The 21480-nt window shown below is 49.9% G+C and overlaps 1 protein-coding gene across 1 annotated transcript in view; it reads left to right on the top strand.

Annotated features, from left to right (window-relative positions):
* The first annotated feature begins 7610 nt into the window (after window positions 1-7610).
* TBC1D10A (TBC1 domain family member 10A) overlaps window positions 7611-21480 on the top strand; it is a 31427-nt gene continuing 17557 nt past the window's right edge. The window contains exon 1 of the mRNA XM_028124658.2: window positions 7611-7930. Within this exon, the coding sequence (XP_027980459.2) occupies window positions 7611-7930 (320 nt within the window). The remainder of the gene's footprint in view (window positions 7931-21480) is intronic.

Consider the following 21480-nt stretch of genomic DNA (forward strand, 5'->3'; position numbering starts at 1 on the left):
GCAGTACATTGTGGCTCCTCTTCTACTTTGAGGAATGTTGGGCTTTTTTTTTTTTAAGTTAAATACTCTTTTATTGAAGGAATTTTAGTATGCTAGAGGTAACATTTAAAAGTGTTAATAGGCTTTATGCTTTTTTTTTTAAGATTTTATTTATCTGAGAGTGCACGTGGGGGTGTGACGGGGGAGAGGGAGATGCAGACTCCCCTCTGAGCGGCAAGTCCAATACGGGGCTCGATCCCAGGACCCTGAGATCATGACCTGAGCCGAAGGCAGACACTTCACTGACTGAGCCACCCAGGCGCCCCGGAATGTTACAGGGCTTTTAACTAAATTCTTATGACCACCAAGTCTTTCATGAATTTGTCTTAGATTTATTTTTATAGCTCTTAAAATGTTTGGATTCTCCAAAGGCATACCCTGTGTATTTAATAGAGTGCTACAAAATGCTTTCAGCATGCCAGGACCACAGAAGAACAAGGACAAGTGTGATGCAGTTCCGGGCCAGTGGGCAGCGGAGAGACACATGGAGATGAGACTGGAGGGTGGCCATTTCCTGTAGGCCTGGAATCATCCATCGCCTGATTGGCTCTGTGACCTTAGTCAGGTGGCTTACCCTGAGTGAGCACAGGGTCATGAAATTTTTTTTTAGTTTTATTTAAATAGTACTTAATTGTACCACAGCTATGAATTATTCTAAGAATTTTATAAAATTTAACCAATTTATTCTTTACCGTTTTAAGTACTTCATCAATTTTAACTTACGTAATACTGAGTTTTCCTGTTTTATGCTTGAGTCAGCTGAGCACAGAGACGGTGGGTTGCATGCCCACAGTCCACACAGTAAGAAGCTGAAAAGAGAATGTGTGCAGAATGCTTGTCACAGGCCTTACTCCCTAGTAAGAGCCAGACCCAGGCTGTTATTTTTGGAATTGTGCTATCACAGAGCTAGGCACTGCTATGGGCGTTTAGAGGGAGGATGGTGAGAGCCTGTTGAAAACTATTTCCTGATTTGAAACCTAAATCTCATTCTATTGTAAAGATCTTGTGTGTGTTTATCCTGAGAGTACATAGTGCCTTTTCTTTGCAGTCCCTCCATTGGATCCTCCTAGCTGCCCCACGAGGTCATCTCCAGGGCTCAGAGGGGTAAGGCCATTCCCAAGGTCATAGAACCAGTATTCTAGTCACCACCCTACCCTGCTCTGTACCACCAGCAGCCCCGCCTCCCCCCAGTCCCATACACACTCAGAATCTCAAAGCTTCTGACTCCAGACCTAGGGCTCAGGTGGCCCTTTTGCAGTACCACTTGTATGGCTCCATTACAAACTACTGATGCCTCACATTTTTAACTTGGTCGAGGGATGTTATTCCTATACCCTGTTCGACATCTGCCTCCCACCTAGTTGCTGGAAGTTCCCCCAGGGACCAGGGCTGAAGTGGGTTCCATGTTTTTGGGTATCTAAAATGAAGGCACTGCTGGTTGCTTCTCCATAGTCAACATCCAAAATTGCACTGAACACTGGGAAGGGGGTCAGGAGGCCTGGGGGTGTCCTATGATCCAAGCTCTCCTTTCTTCCTGGGATTGTTTCTGGGAATGGGGAACAGGGTGTGGTGTTGGGCACTCTCCCCCACAGATGGCAGATGACGGAGGCTGTGACTGGAGGCCAGGAATGCTTCTGGGTGGAATGTGAGTGAATGGGTCCTTTGAGTCACCCTCTGAGGCCCGAACCCAGTTTCCTGAAGCTCTTGAATGAACATCTGTCCTGGCTCATTCCCGTCGAAGAAGGCCCATTGACCAGGGTGGCTTTGTGACTGTCAATGGCCATGGGCCCAGCACTCGGGCCCAGCCCTCCACACTTGTGGTTTAGGGCCTGTGACATGAAGGCAATGCCTTGCTTACACAGCTTTTCTGAATCTCACTGCAGTCCTCAGGATTGTCTGCCCCATTTTTTAGATGAGTTAGATATACAAGGTCATGTAGCCAGTGAGGGCTCTGGAAGGCCAAAGCAGCTCTTCCATTCCTGGTGACCACACTGTCCTCACTGCCTCAGCAGACTGGACTGTGAAATGGGGAGAAATGTTCCTGTTGTGGGACTGCTGGGAAAATGGGCATGATTTGATGCTCTCAGAGAGGCTATCATTTTAGGCTTACACAGAGGACTTTGGGAGTTGTAGACATTAAGGAATTTCACTTTCAATTCCACCAGCAGCTTGAATTGAGTACTTGTCATGTAGCCCAGAGGAGGCCGTCTGTGATTAGGCCCATTTTACTTTTTATTTTTTTAAAGATTTATTTAATTTAGAGAGTGGGGGGAGAGGCAGAGGGAGAGGGAGCGAGAATTTTTTTTTTTAAGATTTTATTTATTTGAGGGGCGCCTAGGTGGCTCAGTCAGTTAAGTGTCTGTCTTCGGCTCAGGTCATGATCCCAGGGTCCTGGGATTGAGTCCCACATCAGGCTCCCTGCTCTGCAGGGAGCATGCTTCTTCCTCTGCCTCTGCCGCTCCCCCTGCTTGTGCTCTCAGAGCTTGCTTGCTCTCTCTCAAATAAAATCTTAAAAAAAAAGATTTTATTTATGACAGTGAGTGACAGCACAAGCCAGGGGAGAGGGAGAAGCAGACTTCCTGCTGAGCAGGGAGCCCGATGCCGGGCTCAATCCCAGGACTCTGGAATCATGACCTGAGCCAAAGGCAGACGCTTAACCGACTGAGCCACCAAGGTGCCCCAGGAGAGAGAATCTTACGCAAACTCTGTGCTGAGCCTGACCCGTGGCTCAATCTCACAACCCTGAGATCATGACACAAGCCGAAATCAAGAGTCAGACTCCTAACCAACTGCGCCACCCTGGTACCCCGACCCATTTCACATTTTAAGATTTTATTTATTTGAGAGAGCAGGAACACAGGCATGGGGAGTGGGAGAGGGAGAAGCAGGCCTCCCGCTGAGCAGGGAGCCCGATGTGGGGCTTGATCCCAGGACCGTGGAATCCTAACCCGAGCCAAAGGCAGACGCCTAACTGAGCCACCCAGGCGCCCCCCCATCTCACTTTAGACAATATATACAAACACTATATTAGGTTATGTTAGGATATATACTTAAATGGAAATATGTGGTGTACTTGAATTATAACAATTCTTATGTAATATTTATAATTCAAAAATCAAAAAGGCAAATACAATATGGCTTAAACACATGCTAGTGTATAAGATCTTTAGAAGTTTGCTTTTTTTAAAAGTAAAATGTACCATCTTCAAGTTGAGATCATTAACTTAGGAATTTGCTCTTATCTTACATTGCTATATTTTGATAAAAGGTAAGTGAATAGGGGTGCCGGGTGGCTCAGTTGGTTAAGCGTCTGCCTTCAGCTTAGGTCATGATCTCATGATCCTGGGATGGAGCCCTGCGTTGGGCTCTCTGCTCACCAGGAAGTCTGCTTCTCCCTCTCCCTCCGCCCCTCCCCACCCTTCGTGCTTTTTCTCCCTCTCTGTCTCAAATAAATAAATAAAACCTTTCCAAAAAAAGGTAAGTGAGTTATTCTAGATACCCCTGAGTCATATAATCTGAAGCAAGACAAGATACACTCCTATTCCTTATTACAGAGAAGGTACTGCTATTGCCTTAAACTGAGTTTAAGTCAGTGTTCCCTGTCCCTGAGCTGTGGTGATTAGATTAGGGATAGGCATGTGTCCTAGTATAAACAGATGACACATGAAGGAATGCCGCCCCCTCACTATTGAGCAGAAGCTACCAGAAGAGTCTGTTGTATGGATGTGTGGAGGAAGGAGTCAACCTGGAGCTGCTGCCATGAGGGGCTCTAGTTTGAGATGAAGCAAGAAGGAGGACAAAGAAAAAATAAGGTTGCTATTACTGGTCAAGCTCTGGATCAGACATCTCCTGAAGCTCATTTACCTATGATTTTTTTTTTTTAAAGGTTTTATTTATTTGACAGCAAGAGAAGAGAGCACAAGCAGGGGGAGTGGCAGGCAGAAGCAGAGGGAGAAGCAGGGAGTCTGATGCTGGGCTCGATCCCAGGACCCCGGGATCATGACTTGAGCTGAAGGCAGTTACCAACTGCCAACCAACTGAGCCACCCAGTCGCCCCCTGCCTATGAATTTTTTTAAGCTATATAACCCACTAAATGCAATTTTGGGTTAAGCCCTTTTGAATTCTGTTCCCTGACACTTGGACCAAAAGAGTCTTTCTCTTATCCTCGATGTAGGGATAAAGAAACTAGTTTGCCTACTCTTCATTGGCTGCTGGGCACCACCTGTCTACCTTCTGAACCTCAGCTCTCCTTATTACAAATAAAGGCTCTGACATCTGGACATCTACTCACAGCCAGTGCTGACAGATTTTCTGAGCACACGCAGTTCTACATTCCAGGGTCCAGGAAAGAGGACTTCCCTGGGTCCCGTGTGAGCACCTAGAGCTAAACTTTCAGGAATGACCCCAGTAGGATGAGTCTCCAGGTTGTCCATTTGGGCATTCCTGGCTAAGCATCTCCTCAATACCTACAGCAGCCAGTCTACCTGGATGTTTCACAGCATTGCCAAAGGCCTCTTACTACCCAGGGAGCCATGTAACTCTGCGGGGCATTCCTTTGGATCATTCATTCATTCATTCACTCCTACTTTCTCACTGCCGTCTAACCACCCCATTCTCTGAGCCTGCTTCTCTTTCTCCCAGATCCCCACAGAGAAGCTTACTTATTTCCATCTATTCCCCACCCCCACGAACACCCCCAGTATTCTCTATACCTTACCCTGTTTTATTGTCCTTTTCACACGTGTTCTTCCTCTAGTGCAATGTAAACTATTGATCCAGGTCTTCATCTCTTGTTCAATAAATATCAAAGAGCTCTGAAATTTGAAGAAATGTAACATTGAGTGTCTACTACGTGCTGGAGGCTTCAGAGATAGCTCATGTACTTCACCAAGTAATTTTTTTTTTTTTTTTTTTTTTGAGTAAGCTTTACACCCAATGTGGGGCTTGAACTCAACCCCAAGATCAAGAGTTGCATGGTCTACTGACTGGGCCAATCAGGCACCCCCTCACCGAGTAATTATTCACATTCTTATTTTTCAGAAGAGGAAACTAGGGTTCTGAGAAGTTAATTTTGCACAGGAACGCCCAGTTCCTGAGGAGCACAGTCATGAAGTGAAGTCTCCCAAGCCATGTTCCATGGGTTAAATTAGGTAAACCCTGCTGCAGCCAACAGATTGTGATGGGAAATATTCAAGACAGTAATGGATTTGCAAAGTGCTTTGTAAACTATAAACACCATCACTCCTGGCTTCCATCTACGAAGTACCTCCATGCGCCAGATGCTTAGCACATATTATCACACTGAAGTCTCAGAACAACTTCCATAAGGAGTTATATTTTCCAGTATTTCCACTTTGCAGATGAGGAAATGGGCTGAGAGAAAAGTGATTTAAGGTATACAGTGACAGCAGAGATTTGAATCCTGGGTGGTCTTGTCTAAGAAAATTAAAAGCTGGGGCCTCAAGGCCTTAATCTGAGAAACATTTACTCTCCCAGAGATGGACACCCAGGTGCTTCTTACCTATCCCTCACCCCCACCCCAAATACTTCTGAGGCAAACATCACTGTACATGGGCCTTTACAGAGCCGAACGTGTTTGGGATATGACCCTAGGACCAGAATTATGAAGTCAAAGGGTTGTGAATACTTTGCCAGGCTTAAGGCCTCACATCTGCTCCCCGGTGTCTGGCTCCTCTTTCCCTTCCCTGGGATAGGCCAACATCCCCATGTAAGGCCCACTCGCCCCTCCTACAAGCTGGGACTAAGAACCCATCACTGTCTAGAGCCATTGGAGAGGAGGAATGTCTTCCTAGACTGAGAGTTTAAGACCAAAATAGCCTGTGCCCACTCCCATGTCTGCTGTTGCCCTGTTTATGGAAAACCAGAAGCCTATGGAATGTGAAGACTGCACAGTGAAGTCTTCAAGAATGTCTGGGCCATGTGGCATCAAGGAAATGGCTGGTGAAATCACTCAAGTCTTAGGACCCCTCTGTTGGGGCCATGCCTTGGGCCCCTTAGCAACCTGTCCCAGGCCCTGCAGCCAGGCCTGGCTCTTCCGATCTTTTCCTGTTTCTGGGTCTGTCTCCCTCAGGTCTACAGGGACTATCAGATGACAACGTGGCTGCAGCTTATAAACTAAAAAGTACTGGGCTTACGTGAGGAGCTATCATTATGGCTCCAAGAGTTGACAATCCCTGGGGTGGGAAGTAGGCTTTTGGGAGCTAAGTCTATATAGATACAATTGACCCATGCCTCCTGATATAAGCTGTTGTTGGTAAGAGCTAAGTTCAAATCCTGCCTCTGCCACAGCTATTGCTGGGACCTTAGGCAGCTGATTTCACTTCCCTACACTTCAGTTTCTTTAACTGTAAAAATGGGACAAAACTGTATCTACCTCATTGCACAAAGATGATAACAGAAAGTGTGACCAATTTGGAAAACAGCTTGCCAGTTCCTCAGAAGGTTAAACAGTTACCATATAACCTAGCAATTCCCACTCCTAGGTATTTGCCCAAGAGAAAGGAAAATATATGTCCATACAAAAGCTTGTACCTGAATGTTGTTTCCCAAAAATGGAAACAACCCAAATGACCATCACTGATAAATGGATAAATAAAATGTGGAATTTGCATTTGGTGGAATATTATTCAGGCACACAGAGGAATGAAGTACTGATACATACTACAACATGGATGAACGTTGAAAACATGCTGAGTAAAAGAAGCCAGACACACAGGCCACATATTGTATGATTCCATTTATATGAAATGTCCGGAAAGGGCAAGTCTATAGAAATAGAAAGCAGATTTGTGGTTGCCAAGGATGGGGAGTGACTGCTAATGGATAGGAATTTGTTTTGGGGGTGATGAAAATGTTCTAAAATTAGGTTGTGGTGATAGTTGCACAACTCCACAAATATGCTTAAAACCATTGAATTATACACTTTAAACGGGTGATTTTTATGGTAGGTTAATCATGTCTCAAGCTGTTGGGAAAAAGATTACAAGAGAAAGTGGATAGAACTTGGGGCAATGAGTAGCCCAATAAACGTTGGTCATTATTCTTATTAAATAGGTCTCCCAAGAGCTAATTTAAATCCCTAGAAGCAGTGAGCAGGGGCGGCGGAACTTTTAGCTCAGCCTGGGTCTTTAAGCCGTTGAGTGCCCCTTGGGCGAGTCCCCGAATCCCGAATCCAGCCTGGGTCTCCTCAGAGCTTCTCATAAATGAATGGGTGAAACCATCCCTACCCATATCTCCTGGGTCTCGAGAGGAGCCTGGGGTTCAGGAGGCAGATGCGGAATCCCCAGCGCACTTCCTCGGCCTCTAACGGCAGGCGACAGGCGGGCGGGGGCAACCCGGAAAAGCCCTGGGAGCTCTTTCAGGTAAGCTCTCTTGACTGACAGCCCGGGGGGGGCGGGCTCCCGGTGACGGCTGCCCCGCCCCCTCACGTCGAGTCGGTTGGCGCCAGTCTAGGGGAGGTGGGCGGGCCCTGGGGTCCGCGGCGCCCATTGGGCGTGAGGGTAAGCTCCCGGGAGGGCCTAGGGCCCCGCCCCTGGCCTTGCGGCGGCCAATGGACGCGGCGCATGGGCGGGGCGTCGGCGGCGTCGGCGGCGGCCCGGAGGCTGAGGCGGCTGAGGTGGCTGAGGTGGCCGCTGGGGCTGAGGCGGCGGGCGCGGCCGGGATGGCGAAGAGCCGCGGAGAGAACGGGCCGCGCGCGCCCGCGGCCGAAGGGAGTCTTTCGGGGACCCGAGAAAGCCTGGCCCCGGGCCCCGACGCCGCAGCCGCCGACGAGCTCAGTTCTCTCGGCTCGGACTCGGAGGCCAACGGCTTCGCCGAACGCCGCATCGACAAGTTCGGCTTCATCGTGGGCTCGCAGGGCGCCGAGGGCGCGTGAGTAGCGCCGGGGCTCGGGGCTGAGGGCCGGGGCTGGGCGCGGAATCCGCGCGGGGGGCCTCGACGCGGACAGAGCCGCGCTCTGGACGGACCGACACGTTCCCCTCCCAGCCAGAGACCGCCGACCCCTCCCCTCCCTGCCCCACCCCCACCTCCTCCCAGGCGGACTGACCCTCCCCTCACTCACGAGCCCGCTTCCGACTTAAGGACAGACAGGCCAACCCTACCTCCCCCTGCCCCCGCCCTCCAATAAACACATTGACCCGCCCCCAGGAAGCGCCCACAGTGCCCTCCTCCCAACTGCGGGACAGAACGACAGACACCTGGCCCAACCCCACTGCTGCCACCGCAGCCTTAGGCCTGATTGACTGTGCCACCCCTGGGAGGCTCACAGCTGCCCCTCCCCCGACAGATATCCTCTCCTACCCCCATCCCCCAAGACCCACAGACGCCCTGTCTCCACTCTGCTACCCCCACACCAGGGAGATACCTTAGGCAGACGGACTTCAAAGGGACAGACTGCCCTGCCCTCATTCCACTCCAGGACAGACTGACCCTTACCTCAAGACACGCGGACTTCTGGGTGGACTGGACTGACATTGATCAGCAATCTCCCAGACAGTCCCACTCTGGGGTAGATAGGCCCTTCCCTTCATGGAAGGGTCACAGAGTGCTCTCCTCCCCCTTCAGAGGCAGATTTCTCTGTCACTGGCAACAGGTGGGCAGACACTCCCCCTTCCCAGGACCCACAGGGTGACAGTGCCTCACCTCCAGGACAGACAGTTGGCTGTCTCTGTGTATGCTGTGGAAACACCCACCTCCTCCCAAAACACAGACTTAAGGGGGCAGTCATAGAGACAGCAGGGTCCCTGCTGGTAGCACACCCTGATCCCCACCCCCAGAGCATCCAGGACCCAGCTAGCAGGCAGAGAAACGTGAGGCAGTGAGGCAGCATCTTCTCTCCAAGGTTCTCTCCAAGTTACTGGGCAGCCACACTGCCCCACAGAACCCTCTGAGCCTCGTCCTCGCAGAGATCATATATATATGGGCTGGCGGTCCCCTTAAGAAGGATAGACTCCAGACCCCACTCCCATCCCAGCTGTCCTGTCACATGAGACTAGTGTTCTGCACAGAAATGACAAGCCTCCCTCATGGTGTGCCTCCCCTTCGACAGAGAGCCTCACATAATTACCTGTGGGGGCCCATAGGACTCAGCCAGGACCCTACTCCAGATGGTCCTTTGTCCCCTTCTCTGACTGTCCAAGACTCCCCCAGCCAGTCTTATGACTTATGAAGGTGCCTTGACCATCTGTTAAAAACGCCACCCCACACAAGCAGCCCCATAAAGGTCACTTCCGGGATTTTACCCAGTCTTAAAGCCTCATATTTACCAGGCCTGCTTCTCCTTTGGAGAAGTGTAGCTCCCTGTCCTAAGGAGAGTTCTCTCCTACCCACTGGATCTGTCTCCTCCAGCCTCTCCCCACTTGCTCACAGCAGGCTAAACATTGCCCAGTGCAGGATGCAGAGAGCACCCCTTATTCTGATGCCTCACCTTGATTTGATGCTTTGTCACAGCCCCCCTGGGATTAGCTTGTGAGAAACCAAAGGAGACCTTAGGGTATGTTTTTTTGAATTGAGGAGCAGTCACTAGGGATTAGGGCCCTGAGAGGGACGGGGTCTTGACAAGTGGGAAAGGAGTTCCCAGTTGCATCTGTCGGTTCTTGGAAGGAAGAGCTCAGATTTGCTGGTGAATTCTAGGAGATAAGAATTCCTACTGCATTCTTATAGGCAGTTAACCATATATCAGGGTACAGGGCAGTGTGATTTGGTGGGAAAAGGTCAGACTTAGGGGGAAAAAAATCACACTTGCTGGCTGTGTGACCTTGGGCAAGATCCTGAATCTCTGAGCCTGTTTGCTCACCATAAAGGGCAACAGTAACATGTACTCCCAAGATTACTGTGGGGATTAAGTGAGCTCAGGTATATGAAGGTGCCTAGCACAGTGTCTGGCCCAGGTAGTGGCCTAGAAAATGTTACTTTCCTTTCTTTTCCTTCTAAGGGTCTGAGAATTGATGAGAAGAATGAGGCCGTACCTCTGGTATTTATGAACAGAGATGCCCCAGTGGGAGCACCTCCCTTTGGCTGTGTTCCCCCACCAGGCAGCCAGACATCTGTCTTCCCCACACTCCAGCCACAAACCCAGGCTTTGCAGATGCCCTCAACATCACTGGTGTTTATAGAACTGGGGCTGAGGTGGGATCCCAGGTTCCCTCCTCTCTCCCTGCCTCACTTTCTTGACCCTGTTGATCAACCTAAAATCTCTGGTGTCTGAAAGTTTGACTGTGCCTGCTTAGTTTATATTTGTGGTTCCAAAGAAACCAACAGTACGTCCCTGCCCAAGGCCAGAAGAGGGGAAGTTATGGAAAGTTTCAGGGTGACTGCCCTAATGCTAATCTTGTGGTTAAGGGTGCTGGGAGTCCATGTGCTGTCCCAGAGAAGTGAAACGATAGCACTAATGGCTGAAGTGGAGAGGGCAGGGACTCTGGCTCCAAGATTAAAGGTCCATTTCAGCCACCGTGGATCAAAGGTTGTCTCAAGATGGTCAGTTTTGGCAGTTGCCAGGGGCTCAGGGGGTGGGGAAGAAAGCAGATCAGAGGCTACCCTGTTCAGGCGACTGTTAGGTGCCTGGCGTGAACAGATCATAAAATCATAGACTGTTGAAACTGGAAGGGATCTTAAGAGATTGACCCAGGTTAGCCTTTACTTTTACAGATGAGGAAACTGAGGCTCAGAGAGGAGAATCACTTGCTTAAGCATATTAGTTGGCAGAACCAAGACTTGAACCCAGGGTTTCTGGCTCCTGGGTCAGGACAGTTTCCACTGCCTTCACCATCCATTAATATGGCCTATGGCCCCAGCAGAAAATCAGGTGCTGGATAGGTGGAACAGAAGATTCTTAGCAGGAACCTGCCTGCCCTCATCTTTCCTGACTTAGCTCAGCAGTGTAGGAGGCTAACAACGACAAGCCAGCAAGGGTAACAATATGCTGTCATCACCGGTTTATTAGACTGATCAGCTTGAGGGCTGGGACCAGGCTTATTCACCTTTTTCTACTCAGGCCTGCAGAGAAGTAAATGCTCAATTAGTATTTATTTACTGAATGACATTTACTGACAGACATTTCAAGTCAAAAAGCTGAAGGTGACCCTAGAGATGGCTGTCATCATACAGATAGGTAAACTGAGGCCTGAGAAAAGTGATTAGCCTCACCTTTTCAGTTTGTTAGGATCAGAGCCAGAAACTAATCCCAGAACTTCTGATTCCCAGCCCTAGGCCCTTTCCACTTCTTTACCTTGTCTGTCTTTTGAGCCTACTCTACAGGATACCTTTGGTGAGCCTGTGATAGTCCCTGCCTGCTTGTGAGCAGTAGCCAGTAAGTTAGGAGAGACAAGAAAGAAACCAGCCAGTGAAGGGCCCTGTGGTTGGCATGCACACAAACAGAGGTGCTGGCAGCATTAGTTCTTTTGGCTTGGCTGGGGGCTGAGCTGGCTGTTAAAGCCCAGAAAGGACCAGAGGAGGAAAAAGAAGTGTTCTCAGCGGAGAAGGGTAGAAGGAGTGATGTCACCATTCCTATCACTTTGGAGTAGGAAGAACAGATCTATATGGGGACGTTCCTTCTGTAGCATAGAGGAGGTGGTCAGGAAGGGAAAGAAGGATACCAGTTGGATACCAGGTCTCCTGACCCAAGGGAGATGGCCTGAGAGAGGTGGGTTCCTGACCTCCCTCTTTTCCCATGTGATTGCCAGGACTGGCTTCCTAAGGCTGGAACTTCCCACCTAGTTTTCGTCTGCTCTGTGCTGCAGGCCAGATGAGGTGAGGAGCTACGCTTTCTGGGATCCCGTGGGTGTTGGCTTCCTGCTAGGGGAGAGAAGGATCTGAGCTGGGTCCAGAAAGAAACATCTGGAATAGTAGTGTCTTCTGCTGATTCAGTTCTCTTGTCCCCTGGGCCCTCCACTATTCCTAGCCAACTGTGGCAGCCCTGTGGCTTTGGAAATCGTAGAACTGGCTTAATTGGCATCCCTATAGTTTGGCCTGTGCCAGTTTTTGTTGGGGCAGGGCCAGGGCCCTCCTGACAGGCCACAGCCTGTCTCCCTGCCTTCCCACCACCTTTTCCAGCTTGTAAGCTCAGAGCATCCTCTTTTCTTGAGCTATTATGGTTCCCAGGAGAGCATGGAACTGGCAGTGGAGTGGTCCCTGGGTGGTCCATCTGGAAGGAGGCAGCTGCACATGTGGAGCCCTGGTCTGTGACTTTAGACCACAGGCCATCCATTTTCTCTTTTTCTCTAGCTTCAAAGGAAAATCCAGTTTGGTGGCCTTGTGGGTGTTCTGGGGCCTCAGACAAGACTTGACTTGGTAAAGCAGGAGGCCAGTGCACCAGCTGCTGCCCTGGGAAGGTGCCTGTGTGTCCGCCTGATAGGAAATCCTAAGCTGTGGGAAAGAGATAAGGCAGTGGGCCCTACTTGATGTTTTGTCCTCCCAGCATCTGGGTCTGAAACAGGACCTCCAGAGGACCAGTGAGGCCTGGCTCTGGTCCAGCCACCCAATCTGTTTACACTGAGGTGGGGGAAAGAAGATGCTCTGTGTTCCCTCTTCATACAAACTCTGGAGTCTGGTTGTGTGTGTGACTTTGGACATGTTGCTTCACTTTACTAAGCCTCAATTTCTCACTGTGAAATGGTTATGATAATACTGAATTTTGGAGGGGTTTTTGTGAGGTTTACAGGAGCTGATGTTTGAAGAGTCTAACACACTGTAGGTGCTCAATGAATGTTCTTGCTACTTTTTTTTTTAGTAATCGCTATACCCATTGTGGGGCTCAAACCCATTATCCCGAGGTCAAGAGTTGCATGCTCTTCTGACTGAGCTAGCCAGGCACCCCATTCTTGCCCCTTTTTAAGATTGGAGTGGCTAGTGGTCCCGTCTTTTCATTTTCTACTTGCATCTCTAGCTACGATGATGAGTGTCAGTGACGTTCATTCCCCTGTGAGCAGGAGTGAGCCGTAACCAATGTTGCACCCTCACTTTCCCCTGAGAGGGGCAGTTACCCCCATTCTATGGACGAGCACACCAAAGATCTGAGAAGGAAGTGCCCAAGGTTTGCCAGCTGGTAAATGGCAGCACTAGGACTAGAACCTGTTTCTCAATGCCAAATCCAGTGACTAAGCCTTGCTCAGGTGGCAGCAGGCAGAAGACAGGTGCTCATTAGTCCCTGAGGCCCCCACACCCAGAGCAGGAGTTAGCAGGAACTTGGCTACCTCCCCATCCTGGTATGGAGGGCAAGGTAGGTCTCATGACAGCAAAAGTCCATAGCCAGCCAAGTCAGAGAAGGAACCAGTGAGAAAGATACTTGGGGAGGCCCTGGAAGCATGGCCAGATGAGGCCTGGTCTAGCCCTCCCATAGGCCAGAGTCCATGCTGCATTGCTGTTGACCCCAAAATACTTCCTAATGGTCATCTGACTTCAATATCTGTTCTGTGCCTTTGTTTCTTTGTAGCTAAGGCAGGAATTATGCTCCCTGTATAGGTGAGGAATCCGAAGCTTGGAAAAGCCTTGCAGTTAGTTAACAAGCCAAATTAAGGAGGAATCCTGAATCTTCTGATTCTCAGCCTGCTGCTTCCCTACATGTCACTCACTGCCCATTCTCTTCCTGACTCCCAGCCAGTTGAGCATCCAGGCCGGGATACATTGTCCACTAGAGCAGAACTCAGCCATCATCCACCGATTGTCAGTGTCCTAGCTGATGACTTTATCCTGCAGGCAGTACATGTGAGGGGGAGGACGCCTCCTTTAGCTGCTTTGCTCTCCTGGGCCCAATGACCCTCCCTGGCAGGGAGGAAACTGTCCTGTCTGCCCCACTGGCAAACCAATACTCCTGATGCTTCACCTGCTTAGAAACCTCCTATCCAGGATTTCAGGGCAGCTGCCAACTTTGGCTTTATTTATCTCACCTTTCTCTTTCCTTTCTTCATCCCACCCCGCCCTCTGCATGCCCTCTGCAGCTCCTAAGAGACTGTCACAGCTTAGTTCTTCACTGCTCATCAGGTAGGAAAGTAGGTAGCAGACTCAGGAGACCGGGAGAGAAACCCAAGTCTTACTTTTGCCAGCTTATCCATCTTAGTAGTGAGTTTATTTACCAAACATTTATTGAGCACCACTGTGCCAACCCCTGTGATTTGGACAAGGGATACAGAACTGAACAAGGCATTTGTGTCTCGTTGCCCTCAAGAGGTTCACAGACTTGTTGGAAAATAGAACCACAAACAAATCATTACAGTGTTGAGCAGTAAAGGCTATAATTGAGGTGTGTGGTTGCTCTGAAATATATAGGAAGAGGCAGCCAGCTCCATCTATAGCAGCCCAGGAAGAAGTGACATTGATCCAGGCCTCAGAAGGAGCAAGGAAGGGCATTTCATTGGGTGAGAGGGGACCTATGTGCAAAGTACCCCCAAAAGCCAGCTGTTTGAGAAATACGGTGTGCCAAGAGCAGAGGTGACAAGAAGAGCAGAAGGCAGGAGGAAGATGTGAAACAAGGGGAGGCTAGGAAAGTAGGTTGGGTGGACCATGCGTAGCCTTGAATGTCAGACTGAGGCCTCCTGTGTTTCATCAAGGTCAGTCTGGTGCTGATGTAGAGAGGAGCTGGACCGCAGGCAGTGAGACCAGTTGAGGGAGTTCAGGACAGCCCAAAAAGGCAGTGGAGAGGTCTGGAAGTGGTTTGGAGCTATGAGGATGAAGAAGCCAGCAAATCAGTAAGGCTTGATGCCTAACTGGCTTTGTGGACTGATGGGGAATTGGGAAGGCTTGGGACAAGATGAAGTGGCCCTGACCTCTCACAGAATCCATACTGGGGCCCTTTGACCACAGGGAGGGAAGGCCTGAAGTGGACTTTGGGCTGCTGCTGACTCTGCTTTGTCACAGCCTTGGGCTCCCCAAGGTGCCTGGCATGGCTGGCATGCCCAGAACACATCAAGGGGTTCTTTGTCTCTCTCCAGTAGGAGAGCGGGTTAGCTGGCCTGGTTGAGTGGTGGTGTGGGGTGAGTGGTACTGAGCTTTGTGCTCTCTGCCTAGTAAGCATATTGGATGGCAAAGAAGGCTACAAGGAGAGCCAGACTCCTCTCCAAGGAGAGAGGAGTAAGGCCTGAGGGCATGGAAAACCAGCCTTAAGGTGGCGTGCAGCTGGAGAGGGTAGGTGTGGGGGTAGGTGTGGGGCTTTGGGCATAGATAAACTGGTCAAGGGGAGGCACATGGCAGCCAGGGCCAGCTTGACCTCACCCTGAGTCTTTATTCTGTTCCTGGAACTGGGTTCTCAGCTGGGGCAGGTGGAAATAAGTCCTGTACCTGTGAGAAGGTGAACCCCTTAGCACTTAGGGGCATCGCCAGCTATTTCTCAGAGATGAAAGAGTCTGGCTGGAAATGTGGATTTAGGCTAGTAGTGGGAAAGGGCTCTGAATGAGGCACAGGAGTCAAGGTGCTGGTGTTGGCTCCACCACTGACCCTTATGGTGTGTGACTGAGGTATGTCCTCTCTCTTGACCATGAGGCTAATGCTCCCTGTTTCTCACCCAGCACTTACTGTGTGTGCAGCTGGGGATGGGGAATGGGGGATGCAGACCTGGTCCTGCCCTCCCAGGACTTACAGCCTAGCAGGGAAGTCAAATATTCAATAGGTAATTAAAGACGTGGCCTGTGTAAAAAAGGATTGTCAGGATCAAATGAGGTAACTGGATTAAGAGCATAGCATAAACAAAGACTGCTGACTAGGGGTCAGGAGATCTGAGTCCCCAGCCTCCTCAGTGGATCCCTAACTAGCTGTGTGACCTTGAGAAAATTGCCTAATCTTTCTAAGCCTCAGTTTCCCTCACATATAGACCGAGGCAGTTTTAATGGGATGATGTTGAAGAGCTCTTCTGCTTCTGAGACTGACCTTGGAGTATTTGAAAAGTGCTTTGAGAAGTTTTTTATGAGGTACCATGCAAGGGCAAGGGGTCGTCATGGCACAGCCCACAGAGGCCAATTCTTCCAGCATGCTCTGTTCCTCCTGTGGGAGGACCTCTCTTTGTGTGTAGTACCAGTGACCCTCATGTCTTTGGGAGTATAATCAAATCAAAGGATGCTCTGATTTGTCTAGCTCTTTAGTCTGCAAAGTGCTTTCATTCCCATTGCCTTACAGTAGTCTTTACAGGAGCAATGGGAAATCTGTAGGATGTTTTATTTTCCCTGTTTACAGCCAAGAAAACCAAAGCTAGGCAAGTGATGGAATTGGGCCTGGAACCCAGGACTCCTCCTTTCCAATTATCTATCTTACCAAAGCTGGTGCCCACTGTGTGGCCTCTCTGGGCCACCCTCCCCCCCCGCCCCGCATCCCAGCTTTAGGACTTCAGTCCAGCCCTAAGTGTCTGTGCTTCTCCTGGTAGGCTTCTCAAGTTGTTTTGAGGTGTTGTGATGAATGGTACACTTCCTGTCCCAGATCTTCACACACAGCCCCTCACATGTACCCTAAGACAAGGCAGGAGCAGCTGGCTAGTGAGGGGGCTCAGGAACATAGTGCAGAGAACTCTTGTTCCTCCTGAGTGCACTCTGGGCCCTGGGCTCTGTGTGTCCAGGAGCGTTCCTTCCCAGCCAGCCACTTTTGGAGGACGCTGCTTCTTTCCCTTCCCTTTCTGTCTTGGTTTTACAAAAAGGGAGAACCTAAATTTGGGCCTGGGGGAGCCTGGGTTCAAGACACCAGCATACCTGGCTCTGTCACTTTCTAGTCATGTGACCTCTCTGAGGTAAATGGGCCAGGTGGTGGCACTGGGAGAGAGGGGGTGTTATGAGGATTAAGAGAGGTGATGTTGGTAAAACACCCAGCAGTGTGTGCCACAAAGTAAAGGTACAGGATGGCTCTTAACAATTCGAGTGTGAATTATCCTCTGAGGTTCACTTCAGGCCTTTGGCATAATGGTGAAGATCCAGATTCCTTCATGTGCTCTGCCCACCACCCTTGGGCTCTGGGGTAAGGCAGGAGCCAGTCCCACTCAGCTTGTTGTCTGGAGCTTTCTGGCCTCCCAGGGCAGGCTGGGAATCCCCCCCATCAGTTCCTCTTTGAGTCATTTGGAACAGAGTCCTCAGGTGACCCTGACTTCGAGGGCCTGATCTTCCTTCTCTTTGGTCTGTGAAGATAAAGCAGAAGTGAGAATAGAGGTGGGTCTGCTGAAAGATTCAACTTGAAGCCTGCAAACATAGTGCTGCCTGGGGTCTCAGGCCTCCTGGGTGGTGACAGTCCCTTGGGGAAGAAATCAGAATTTGTGTCATAATTACCACCACCCTCCCTGGGCTTTCTGTCCTGCCTCTGAGTGACCCCTTCCATCCTCCCAGCATAGTCACATGGTAATGCCATTGTACAGAGACGTCTGCATGGTGAACCAGGCTGGACCATCATAATCCCCATTTTACAGAGGCAGATACCGAATCTCAGAGAGGTAAAATGACTTGCCAAGCATCACATAGTTTATGGCTCTGAGTCCACAAAGTTCCCTGGGATCAAGGCTTGTGTGCACCCAGACTAGTAGTCAGCACTCTGTGCTGGAGTTGAGGGACAGAGTAGGAGAAGAGCAGGGACTGCATTCACCATGCAGGGCTGTCTTCTGCTCACCCTGGACCTCAGATAGTTACTGGCTTGCTGAAAACCTGTTTCTTCATCTGTGGAAGGTGGTGGTAGTGGGGGAGGGGGTGATAATTAGAGGACTTATTTCATAGGCTTGTTGTCAGGATTAAATGAAATAATGTAAGTTAAGTGCTGAACATCATGTCTGTTGCATAGCGAGTGCCTGGTAAGTGCTCTAACAGACATTCAATTACATTAATTGAATATTAGAATTATAATGTTGTAAAAGGCTGTCATCAAGCACATCTGTGCTCAGCCTTGTGCTGGGCTTCAAGGAAGATTCAGAGCTGGTATCAGGCCAGAGAGGGAATGTTCTTTATCAAGCACTTTCTGTATTTTGCCCACCTGATCTCAAGGTAGGAGAGTATTAGAAGAGTATTCCCATCTCACTGTGGAGAGAACTGAAACACAGAGTTCCAGAGATCACAAAACTAATGATTCTGTCAACACACATTTATTGGGCACTAGTTAGGTACCAAGCTCTGTTCTAGGCCCAGGACACACTGTGGAGAATGAGATGGGTAGAACCCTCCAGGAGCGCACCTTCTCATGGAATGCTGCCTCAGCAGAGCAGATAGTCGGGTGGGGAAGCCGTACCTGCTCCACTAGACTGCTCACATTCCCCAAACAAGCCATGCCCTTTTCTGTTAACTTGTGCTTGCTCATAGTGGGTCTTCTGCCTGCTGTGCCTTTTCCCCTTTCTCACCCTGGCCACTTCCTATCACCCTTCGAAGACCATCTCAAAAGTTAGCTCCCCTTTACCTGAACAGTCCCCCAACCACTACCACCACGTGGGGGCTTCTTGTAGTTTCCTAGCACCTTCTTCATGCTTTTGTGATAACACTTCCATGTGTACCAGTTATCTACTCACCCATCTGTCTCCTCTACCAGATTGACCTCTTCAAGGGCAGGGACTGCATTTTATTCATCTCTTTGTAGATTCAGCCCTGGAACCCAGGCTCTGGAGAAATGTGTATAGAATATAATGAGGGGCTGATTGTGTTCTGTCCCTGGAGTAGTTAGGAAAGGCTTTGTAGGCATGAGAGGGAGTTCTGAATGAGGCCATGGAAGATGAGTGGGACTGAATTGGAGTGGGGGCAGGGGTGACAGAGGGCCTTTTAGAGAGAGGGCCACCTAGAGATAGGGTTGGGGAAAGAAGAGGGATGTTTAGAGAAAATAGGAGGGCCTGAGAGCCAGGGCCTTAGGTTTCTTTTGGACAAGGAGAGGGCAGTAGGGAGCCTTGAAGGAATCAGTGAGTCAAACAGTGAGTCGAAACTAATTTGGTAAGATCTATCAGTAAGATCTAGAAGTTTGGTAAGGATGGGTGAGGGGGTTGTACATGAATCAGGATGGCCCCTGGGTGTCCACAGTCAGATTGTGATCTGAGGACCTGGTTGCCTGTGGGAAGTTTCGAGCACTACTCTGTCTGCTAAGAGTGGGGGCTTGGGGAAGGGAAGTCTTCTATTGAGAATAGTCTCCATACCTTTCTGCCAGTGTCAGGGAGAGCTGCCCTGGGGGTTTCTGCTGTGGTCTGTGCCTCCCTAGCTGGGTAGGGGAATGGGGATTCCTTGCTTTTTGGAGCCAGCAAGGTTGATGCCTAAAGGAACCATTTCTTCCGCTTGACATCAAGAGGGGTGGAGCTAACAGAGTGGAGAGCTGGGCAGAGGCCCAGGGCACCAAGGCCAGTGAAGGGTGGAGAGAACCTGTTTACCATTGTGTACTGACCCAGGGCTGGAAGGAGCAAAGCCAGGGAATTCCTTATGGGAAAGGGAGGCAGGCCCAGAACTAGCTTGCACTGGGAACTGGGGAGAGTGAAGCAAGGCAGACTCTCACCCAGACAGAGAGCCTGGACATTGCCCTACTCTTAAGTCAGTGGCTGCCAGACCGCAGGAGGGAGCGCCAGGCTGCTGCAGACCATCTTCCTTTTCCACACTGACTCACAGGATGGCCTCGGGCAGATCACTTACCCTCTGCCTATGGGCCTCCCTGACTGTCTGGGGTGGAGGTAGACTTACTGGGTGATCTCACAGTCCTCCCAGCCCTGACTGTCGGCCATTTGCACCACCCCCCTCCAACCCACCCTCTTGCATTCCAGTTTCCTATCATCAGTTATTATGGAGCTGGCATAAAAGCTGTTTATACTTTCAGTCATTACCACCTCTTAGGTTAATGAACTCCAGAGGTTGTTACCCAGCGTGCAAAGTAGGTCAGCCTTTTGTTTATCCTCACTTTTTCCAGCTCTGGGAGAGGGAAGCTCCCCCACCCTTGTCCCTGGTTCGGTCATTGGCTGTGCTCTTTCTGCACATCCACTTCCCAATTTTCCACGCTTTCTTGTCACTCATTCCTGCCCTTCTCGGCACAGAGGGTAGTGGTTCTCTACTGGGTGGTAAAGAAGAGAGAAGAGAATGTGACAGGCACTGAGGCCTTTAGATTATATTGAGGCCAGGTGGTGAGACACTTTATATTTATTGGATAATTTAGTGCTTAAGTGGCAGCTTCCACTTCCAGGCTGTGTAACCTTGGTCAGATTACTCAGCCGTGCTGAGCTTTAGTTTTCTTGTCTATTAAATGGAGATAATAAAAGCTACTTCCTTGGGGAATTGTGTGCATATGTAGTACTTGGCAGAGCTACTTGATGGCCAGTGCTGGAAATGTGTCCACTCTTACTGCCTCATGTGATCTTTACCACTGCCCTCTAAGGAGGTGGTATTGCCCCCATATTACAGGTGGGGAACCTGCTCGGAGTGGAGCAGCCTGCCAATTTCAGACAGCTATAAAGTGATAGAGCTGGGATCAGAAGCCAGGAGTTACAGTCTCTGTGTCATTAAGTAAATTACTTACCGAGCGTCAGTTGCTTCATGGGTAAAATGGGCATAATCCTGCTCTGCTGCATGTGTATGTGTCTATGTGTGGGGGCCAGTCAGATGAGAAAAGGGATATGAAAGTACTAGGTAAGCTGCAAATACCAGTCACCTAATAGTTACCATTTGCTGGCTGCTCACCAGGCTGGACCCTTATACACATTTATTCCTTATTGCAGTCTTATAAAATCTGAGGTGTGTATTATGGTCCCACTTAAAGATGAAGAAGTTGAGACAGGGAACGCAAGTATTTTGCCTATGGTCTCCCACGTGGAGGAGCTGGAATGGAAACCTAGGTTGGTTGGCTTCAAGATCCCCACTCTGTTCACTCTCCCCATACCTCAGCTGGCCTCCAGTGGTTGAGATGAGGAGGATCAAATCCTATAGTCTGTGACCTTGGGCTTTCTGTTTGGGCTTTGTTTCTCTTCAAATGAAGAGGCTTTCTGTTTGGGCTGGTTTGGAGAGTGAGGCTTGGAGGAGGGGGTTAAAAATGGTTCCTTGGGACCAAGATTTATCTTCCACCATCAGATGAAGGGGGCATGGGCATGGGCACCATACCTGGTTGACTGCCAGCCAGAAGGGCTGAGGCGTGCTTGGGCAGAAGGCAGACAGCTAGAAGGACAAGTGGGGAGAGAGCCCCAGTCTTTGGTCTTAAAGCCTTGGGAACTGGTCTTGTCCCTCTGAGCTCTTGCAAACTTCCAGCTTCTGGGTTTGGAGAGAAGGCTAGGAAACTGGGAGCCTGCAGAGCATGGGGTCAGCAGAGTATCACTGCTGCCTTGGGCCATGGCCTGGCATAACACAGCTAAGCCTAGCTCAGCCTGAGAGCTCAACAGAATCTGGGATCAGTCACCCCCTGGCTGCCCAGTTTTGTCTCTTCTGTGCCTCTCTCCCTCAGGAGGGGGTGGCCAGCAAACAGCATTTTGCCCAGATTTGCCATCTCCTGACTGAGGTTCTGCTTGGGAGCTGTGCCCATCCAGCATATTG

The sequence above is a fragment of the Eumetopias jubatus genome, unplaced genomic scaffold, assembly GCF_037043125.1.
Source record: "Eumetopias jubatus isolate StellerSeaLion01/CBP00866 unplaced genomic scaffold, mEumJub1_p1.0 scaffold_16, whole genome shotgun sequence".
In the NCBI taxonomy this organism is placed as follows: Eukaryota; Metazoa; Chordata; class Mammalia; order Carnivora; family Otariidae; genus Eumetopias; species Eumetopias jubatus.